Consider the following 9,469-nt stretch of genomic DNA (forward strand, 5'->3'; position numbering starts at 1 on the left):
TTTGGCTAAAGAGGGGCTTCTAAATTATTTCACACCACAATCCCATACTTGTTAACAAAATTCCACCAATTTCAGTGAGGCTTATTCCTAGGTAATTGTCTATCTGGGGTTGCAGCTTCGATATTGTAGAATAGAAATTGATTTAATTTTGCAGTTAAAATTTGGACTGCATGTGCTACCTGAAATATTTAGTCCCCACATAAAAAGAGCCCTGCTTGACATCACTGCTGTATGGGTACATTTTTACAAATTTCATTGTAAAGTTGTTTAGGAGTTGTACTTCCATTCTCTTATGTACACTTGTACTGTTTGGGTGCTTGTAGGAGAACTTAACAGTTGATTGTGTTCTCTGAAGTAGATGTCATTTACCACACTGTCACACTTAATAGCAGCCATAAATATTGATCATCTCACTTGCTTCTCAGGAAGACTTCCTGTGCTCCTAACCAAGATGTGATAGTTTGGAGGGTATGCGTAATTTTGTATATGTGAAGTATTTTGTTACAATACAGTCTTGGTTGCCTTAACTAAGTAACTTCAGTATATGATAATTCTCTTGCTAGTGTTCATTATACAGTTTTCAGTCTCCTGTGCTTGTCTGACATTGAACAAGGAACAGCAGGTAAGAAATGTCTTGGAACTTATTTGTTTGAAATTATGTGTAGCTGGATTGTCATCATTATAATCTTATTCTTAATATTATTTTAGTATGGATTATTAATAATTTGCATGTCATTTTTTCACACTGATAATGCACCACAATTGGCTCACTGCCCAAGAATGGCGACACCAGAAAAGGATCCTCTCTGAAGAGGTTTCGATGGATTATGAAATTTTAATGTATATGTTTGCCTCCACCCACTGTGTTGTAAATTTTGCATGACAAATTTTTTAAAAAAAAATATAAGTCAAAGTGCAATTACAATAAATGGTCTGGTTTTAAAACACAATAGCAGTCCATGTAAGCAGTTCATTTCATTAATGCTATTATGCCATTTGAAGTTCTTTACAAAATAGAGAATCAATTATTAAAACAGAATGTCATTTGATATTTAACAGTTGTTAAAATAGTCAAGCCAGAGTCAGATACAATAAAACTTTTTCCAGTGCTCTTGGCACTTCTGTGGAACTGACTGCTAATTAATAAATAATGTAATCAACATTTCTCAGAAGTGCCTAAGACAGGAATAAGCAACTGGATTTTTACAGCTTTAAATGTAAATAAGTGCCAGACACAAAAATACCAAATTAATTTTTATTAAAGTGTATCATGTATACAAATATGTCTCCATATGGGGTTAGGGGCTGAAGTTTGAGCAGAGTAGAACATTCTACAGTGGGCCCTTGATATCTGCTGGAGTTTGGTTCCAGGACTTCCTATGAATCTAAAAATCCATGGATGCTCAACTCCCCATTATATATAATGGTGTAGTAAAATGGTGTCCATATATAAAATGGCAAAATCAAAGTTTGCTCATTGAAATTTTTTAAAAATATATATTTTCAAGCCGTGGATGGTTGAAGCTGTAGATACAGTATCCATGGAGATGGAGTACCACTATATTTTATTTATTATTGAATGTAGATCCTGTCTTTTTTCCAAGGTTGGATTCAAGGTGGCTCAGAATAACTTTTTTTTAAAAAATTATGCAAAAACATAGTTTACAAAAGTTAAAGAAGAATTAAGCAACAGTGTTATTTTAAAACCTGATTGAAAACACTAAAACCTATTTAAAATATCATTTCTCATCATCCAGTGTACTCCTCAGACTACAGATTGTATGTGTTTATGACTTTTTTCCTTAATGCCTGGCTCTGCATGATCTTTGGAGCCAAAACAAGGGGTGACTTTTTGACAAGCAATTTCTCAATCCTCATGCTTCATGTTGTTCTGGCTCTGAAGATCACTACATTCAGAAGCGGCCTTCGATTTGTCCAAATATTCCTCCTGGTTCTTCAGAACTGCAGAAATACAAATCACCCCTCTGGAAACCACAAGTTTTTGTTGCCCTGTAGCTAATGATGATTTCTTACATGTCCTCCAGTCATGGGACATAGCACTTATTGATTAGAAAGCTGTACCTAGCCTGGAAATGCAACATACAGCTTTCTGCCTGTATATTTAAGAAAAGAGCTAGAATTCTAGGATATTTGGCTCCCCATATGTACTGGTCTTCAAGTCCCATAAGGTCCAGCCAGGATGACATCATAGATCAAAATATCTGAATAGCCACCTTCCCCTGTTCTTCAGTGATTCCTGTCTTCACTCCCCCTTAGTGGACTCATAAAATGAATGCCACTAGGACTGAAGCCAAAATGGGCCATTTAGGAAGAGCAAGAGAAGGTATTATCACATCTGGAGGTTTGAAAGTAGAAAATATTGAAAGAAGAATGGTGACTTCAAATGAAGGTTAACTACCCGCTACTAAGTTGGAGGAAATACAGACTACCCCCTTTGCGCCAGCTTGGGGGCGGTGTCAGAGCACAGCATTTAGATACTGCACACTGATGCTGCCCCCAAGTCAGCAAAAAGCCTTTCCACTGTTGCCACAGCTTTGGAGCGCTCCAGCAGCACGTTTAGACGCCACATGCCACAGGAGCAAAGCTGCTGCAGTGGTGGTAATATTGACTTTTTGCTGGCTCAAAAAGGAGCAGAATTTTGCTGCTCCTTTTTGTGCCAGTAAAAAGCCAGGTTGGGGGTGTGATGTGTGGTTGCTGTGGCCCCAAACAGATGTTCAAAGGGGTGGCATCAAGCCGCCCTGTCTATTTCAGCCCTAAGTCTCAAAGGTGCTACATGATCGCTTTGCATACTGAACTAGACTAACACAGCTATGTCTTTGAATTCTACTACTGACTACTAAACAACTTTGTTGTTTTTACTAGAGCAAGCTTCTAGAAGTTGGGTGGAACAACACAAATAATGCAAAACAGGATATTGAGAGGAATCTAAACTGTTGTGGATTCAGAAATATCAGTGAAGAAGCTGAGTGTTCTGCTGTAAGTACATCAGTTGGTTGTGTTTTCCATTACCAAATTTGTTTTAGAAGAAGCAAACTGATTACAGGTATTGTCTCTCTTTGAAAGAAATATTCAGTTTCTTATACTTTTAATGGTGTATATGCCTTTCTACTAATATTTCACTAAAAACTACTTAACAAGCTTCACATCCATTGGACAATAATAATGAAATGCAACTATTAAATGGCCAGTATCACACATTTCTGGTATGGGTACAATTATAGCAGAATTGGTCAGGGACATATGTGTAGTAGATGTATTCCAAACTGCTGGTTTTCACTTCTCTCTGGAAGGGTGGGATCAGATAATCTTAAGTGTGTTTTAAACTTTGCTTGATTCTAGGAATGTGTTCAAACACACACATGTCAACCCTGTGCACCGATAATGAAGGAATACTCTGGGATGGTACTAAGATTTGTTGGTGGCATTGGACTCTTCTTTAGTTTCACAGAGGTAAGTATAACATTTGATTATGAGAAGCTATCAGTTTATAGGAAAACTAACTTGTTAAGTATTATGAGCCCATTTGGGCTGTCTGGGAAAACTATACACACACACACACACCGTATTTTCCGGCATATAAGATGACTTTTTGACCCTTTAAAATTGGGTCAAAAGTCAGGGGTCGTCTTATACACTGGGTTGAGCCCCAGGGCCTGGCACGTGCACTCGGCCGCCAGCTTCTCAGGCCTCCGGAGGCCTGGGAAGCCAGCAGCCCTGTGCCAGCTTCTGAGGGGCCTCCGGAGACCCCTTGAAGCCGGCGAGCACGTGCACAGCCGGCTGCCGGCTTCTCTGGAAGTGGGGTAGCCTTATACGGTGAGTATATCCTAAACTATATTTTTATTTAAAAAGTTGGAGGTTGTCTTATACTCCCGGTCATCTTATATGCCGGAAAATATGGTATATAATATCTCTGGGCCACAATAGTATATCCTGGAATGAAATGTACTTCTCCATGCCAGTGTGTTTCTGTTATCCTGGAGTTAGCTAAGATATCTGCCACCAAGAAACATCAACTGTTCCTATAATAGCAGATTCAACAGAGATCAAGCAAGAGAAAGACGAATGGTAGCAATAAAAGAAAATGATCCCAATACTTAACTAATTTAATACTGCTAAATATTTTTAGCATTTCAACTCCTGAATAATAGTTTAAAAGGTCTCAGTGGAAATTGATGAACCAGAAATTGCCTGAGATGAATGAAGAAAAACACAAGGGAAGGAGAAGTGAAGGAAATCTGGGATATTTCAAGAAAGATTTTGGATGAGTCTGATGGTAAAATCAAAACAAAAAGCACTAGAAAGTCTCCTCACTACTAAGGTCTTTTTCATGTCTGGATAAGCCCAATATATCCAGAGGAAAATTGCATCACCTTCAGTTGAAAAAGAGCTTCTTCGTTATATATATATTTTCATATTGGCAGAGTATTAGACAGTTATTGGTTGGTTTACCAAACAGTAGTCACTGGATAATCCTGCAGTCCTGTGCACACTTGCCTTTACAAGTACTTGGAACATGCAGAGGTCCCCAAACTGAATTGTTCTGTTCTTGCTTGTATCAATACAAGAATTTCTGTATCAGTACACTAAAATAACTGCAGAAACTAAATTTACTCACAAATGTCTTGAGAATCTATTTATTTTTCTCCATGTCCCTGTTTCTTCCCCACTCCTCACCTGCAATTACTGAGACAGAGATAATCTAAACTTTCTATTCAGTTATTAGAAGGAAAAAAACCTGTTGGAATTATTTGATGAACAATTTTTCAGATATAGTGTAAGTATTTAAGCTTGGGAGTACATTCAGTAATATATAGGTAAAATTAAGTGCCTTCTGTAGAGTGTTGTTCTTGGACTAGAGGTGTGTGTGTGTGTATGTGTGTGTGAAAATTTTCACATGGACAAAGTTCTAACAAAAGTTTTTCTCTATGCAAATAATTCCTCTGTACCCAGTCGGTAATTGTTTTCATATAACCCCTTCAGTTGAAGTGTCAATATGTATCCATCTTTGTTAAATGCCCTAGTCATTTTTTTCCTTTAAATGTCCCAAGGTATTTTTTAAAAAGGAACACTTTCGTTTTAGAAGGCAGCAACATTCTCTAAAACATAACTAGAACAGCAGGAAAGAATAGACATGAGCTTCTAAAGGCATGATAATCATGGAGCTCTTCAAAAATTATTGGACTGCAATTCCCAACAGTCCTCTATTGGCTGTGTTGGTTAGGACTGCTGGGACTGTCAATCCAACACCATCTGGAGGGCCTGATGATTCCCACCTCCAAAGTATCTTTTTGAATTTTTTAAAAAACTATCTATTGGAATAGCAAAATGAGTGCTATTTTGATGCCATCAAGAAGACTGTATGCTATACATTTATTTCAAATTCCAGTTATTGTGTAGATATTTAAAATTTAAAATGTTATGGGGGGGGGTAATAGAAAATATTGCTTTGCAGGTTTTCATTCAAGCAGACGAGTAAACTGAAATCATGTCACTATATCCAGACATACATAGCTCTTAAATTTATCTGAACATATATTCTGACTAGTTAGGAGTACTTCCTGTGCCACAGGCTGTCTGAATAAATGTGGTAGGTGATAGACTGAAAGTCATTCCTGCAGTGCAGTATTTGAAAACATTGTGCTCATAGCTGATTTCTTCTCTTTTCTCCTCTCCCCCACTTCAGATCTTAGGGGTATGGCTCACCTACAGATACAGGAATCAAAAGGATCCTCGTGCGAATCCAAGTGCATTTCTTTGACCTGGAACCTTTCTCAAGAGACTGAATATTTCTTCTTCTGTGTTTTTAAAAAAGAATTGTCTGCTGATTGGCTGCTTTCCACTTAACTGAGAGTTATGCACTTGAGATAAGATGACTCTTCTAGACTCCTAGCTGCCTCTTTTACTTGTTTTGGTTGTTGTACTCCCCTTGGATCAACTGTTTTTGTCCATTGTGCAACTAAACAAGATTTGACATAATCATCATCTTCTATCATTTGGTTGCTTTGCTGTTTATTTGCAGAGTGGGAAACAATCTTTAAAATTCATCTGCCAGAAATTGATTCTGCTTCCATCCTCTGGAACGAATAGCATTGTTGGTTGAAATGCCTAAGGCTGCATATTTCCATTGAGAACTACTGTAAAGTTTTGTATTGCTACTTCTTTCTTTGGTATTATGGTGTAAAAAAGAACCTAGAGCTCATCTAAGAGGGGGAAACTCATTTTCCGTTCTCCTTCTTTTCCATTCCCTCTGCCACCCACATTTTCTATAAACTTAACTGTATAAAACCTTTCTCTTTATTGGTTATGTCCATCTATTTCAGAATTGCCATGCAAACGTAGTGATTCCATTCCAGGCCCCTGTTGACATTTTAGTGCATGAAGAAATTGTGTGTTAGCTTTCTCATGTGCTGCAGGCTGGTACACATGTGAACACATTGGACTGTGGTGGCTGGGTGTCCTTCACAATATTGAAAATTCACTGTAACTTTGTCATTGACTTTAGAGCATGGAATGTATCTGTGTGTGAAGAATAGTAATAAGTGCCGATTAACAGGGATATGAATTGTCACTGTATGCCTAAATGACTTTTATTTAAATGAACTGTGTAATTTAAAATGTCATAAGAGAAGTTACATGTTCAATTAGCTTGTCACAATAAGAAATTGGACTTGAGGCTCAGAAGTCTTGTTTTGTTTTCACAATAGATTAAATTTGAGCAATGTAGTAAGTTACCTGATACTTCTGATGTTTGTCTCCTAGATTTAACTAACTGCATTCATTCATTGATATGTAAAATATTTGATCATTAATGTGAACTAGAAGATTGTGAATTAAGTAGATTTTTGTGGTGCTTCACTTGTTTATTTAAAGGAATAAAAATTTTGATGAATGATGTTTAAAATTCCGATGAAGACTTGTCATGTGACATAAAGGAAACTTGGCTGCATCATAAAACGCAATCATTTCTATGGATTGTTTAATAATTAAAATAGTTAGGCTCTGATATAAAAGAAGAATTGGATGAATTCTTTAGGTGGTTGGCAGCTTATATTATTTCTGTTTATTTTTAAAAAGCACTCTAATAATTTCATTAGCCATGGTTTGGCTATATCCATACCAGTGTGTGCACAGTAGTGTTGCATGGGACATTTTGCCTTCCACAACTCAGGCTGTTCTTTCCTTGTGTTACTTGAATACAAGGATGATGTGGCTGTAACATTAGTTACGTTATTGATCACCATGGTTAAATCAGCCGATCTATCTGGCTAGACAAGTGTCCCCTTTCTCCCTCATCGCTCCATGTGGATCACTGCCAAAACTATGCACTTGGTGGAAAGGGATGTTCATCCTAGATAGGATGCTTCAGTCAAGAATATATTATAGCTGTGTTTTTCCTTAAGAGCCTAAATACCCCAAAGTTGCCAGATCCTGTTTGAGCTTGGATGTTAAGTACGGCTAGCCCTGGTTAGTACTTAGACCGCTAATGAATGCGGGGTGCTGTAGGCTATATTTGACAGGAAGGAAATGGAAAAACCACTTCTGAGTATTCCTTGCCTAAGAAAACTCCATTAAATTCCTGAGGTCACCATAAGTTGACAGGCAGCTTGAAGGTGCATCTGCTTTTCCTTGTGTTAACCTTGTGGCCTAAAAAAGCAACTAATGCTTGGCTGGGGGAATTGTTAACAAAATAGTAGCTGTCTTTAACCAAGCCCCCGCATCCTTTTGTCTTAGTTCAGTCTTCCCTTTTCTCATGTTTTCTTTTTTGGCCTGTGCTAGCTACCTCTTACCTTTTGTTCTGTATTTGGGCATAAATCCGACTGATTTTATGCATAAACATGTATGGGATTGAACTCTCAAAATATTTGTGCATCATCTTCCTGGATGTGTTCCCCTTTTGAATTAGCAATGAATGTAAAAGTGATTTCTGCTCAGTTTAAGGATGTTTTTTACACCCGATTTTGGGATGCTGAAATTTGTCAGTGGGGCATGCCTTCCCCCAACAGTTGCCTACTTCTGAGCAAGAGATTGGCGATTGGGAAACATAGAAGGCCAGACCTGTGTATACCACAGAACCAATCTTGCACTCCCAAAAGGTAGTTTGCTGACCTTGTGTAGTGGTCAGTGAAAGGTCAGAAAAGAAGCTTTTTGGGGTTTGGAGCCACAACTCCCATAATTCCAGTGAGGGGATTCTGGAAGTTGTAGTCCAAGTGCTGTGTAGAGAACTAAAATTCTACAGACAGTCCAGTCAGTTTTTATAAAGAGAATTTAGGGAGCAAAATATCTTGAGCTGGCCTTGCTCCCTATTGTTTAGGACAGCAATAGTCTGAACAGAGATTGCTCTGTGTGCGTGTGTTTGTGTGTGTGTGTGTGTGTTTGGGGTGGTAACAGCAAAAAAAAAATGAGCTGTGAATTGGTAGTTCGGTTGTTCTGTCTGCATCCATGATCCTTCTAAATGTACAACATTAATACTTAAACACCCGAACTGCTTATATTTAATAGATGACTGTACTTTGGTTACAGGTTATTCACTTACATGTTCTGATGTAGAATGTGTAACATAAAGACAGGTAGTGGAAACATTAACTATTCAACACATTTTATGTAAATTAAGACTGCTGTGAGGTCATGGAGATTTCCCTGACTCATGGAAAACAGTTCCTCATAATAGTGGTTTCTAGATCCTGATGAAGTCATAACTCTGATAGGAATAGGAATCATTTCTCTCCAGTTAAGAACATTAGGAAAGCCTGGCTGGATCTAGACCAAAGTCTACTTAGCTCAGCATACATTTCCTCTAGTAGTCCACCAGATGGCTACAAGAAGTTCATAGTCATTTCTCCTTAGTACATGCATGAGAGGGAATTGCCAAAGTCCTGGGAGTTTTTGTGGATCAGATCTGAACTATTTACTGTCTGAAAAAAAAAGTTGTCTGGCAAATTATCAGACAAAAGGAAACTTAATGTGAAGAATCTCTATGGAGGCTAGTATTTCTGTCTGGAGGGCAGTAGTGCTTTAGAATTCTATCCATTTACTTGGAATAGCTACATTTTTGGGATGATAATTTCCAGATTTCAACCTGTATGGTCAATGGCCATATATCTGCTATTCTGTTAGTTGCTGCCCAGTGGGGTTTTTTCTTTTCAGAGCTGTAATGCTTTCCTCAATTTTAAAAATTGATTGACACTTCTACGTTTCAGAAAAAGACTCTCTAGCCCTACTTGGAGATACCAGGGAGTGAATCTGACATGCTTTTATCTATGTGCAATCATGTTTTATAGCATTCATGTTTTTCTTCTTCCCTTCATTTGTGTTTGTCACATTGGAACTGCATGTCTGTCAGTCTTTCCTTGTGTTACTTTTGCCTATTGGAAAAATGTATGGCTGGCCCTGTACAGTACAAGATCATAATATAAAATAGACTGCATTTTGTAAACAACATAATGTTGAT

At 37.7% G+C, this 9,469-nt stretch overlaps 1 protein-coding gene across 1 annotated transcript; it reads left to right on the forward strand.

Moving 5' to 3' along the window:
- The first annotated feature begins 492 nt into the window (after positions 1 to 492).
- Positions 493 to 6,926, forward strand: TSPAN13 (tetraspanin 13). Its single transcript, XM_042476756.1, has 4 exons — positions 493 to 622; positions 2,884 to 2,997; positions 3,361 to 3,471; positions 5,705 to 6,926. The coding sequence occupies exons 1-4, from the start codon at positions 545 to 547 to the stop codon at positions 5,777 to 5,779; spliced, it is 378 nt and encodes a 125-aa protein (XP_042332690.1). The 5' UTR covers positions 493 to 544; the 3' UTR covers positions 5,780 to 6,926.
- The last annotated feature ends 2,543 nt before the right edge of the window (positions 6,927 to 9,469 follow it).

Source organism: Sceloporus undulatus, chromosome 6 (genome assembly GCF_019175285.1).
Source record: "Sceloporus undulatus isolate JIND9_A2432 ecotype Alabama chromosome 6, SceUnd_v1.1, whole genome shotgun sequence".
NCBI lineage: Eukaryota > Metazoa > Chordata > Lepidosauria > Squamata > Phrynosomatidae > Sceloporus > Sceloporus undulatus.

Excerpts from the sequence above, each read along its gene's own strand:
- TSPAN13 (XM_042476756.1), top strand. The coding sequence starts at position 545 with ATGATAATTCTCTTGCTAGTGTTCATTATACAGTTTTCAGTCTCCTGT. Across the intron at positions 623-2,883 it reads CATTGAACAAGGAACAGCAG|AGCAAGCTTCTAGAAGTTGG; the intron begins GTAAGAAATGTC and ends TGTTTTTACTAG. Across the intron at positions 2,998-3,360 it reads AAGAAGCTGAGTGTTCTGCT|GAATGTGTTCAAACACACAC; the intron begins GTAAGTACATCA and ends GCTTGATTCTAG.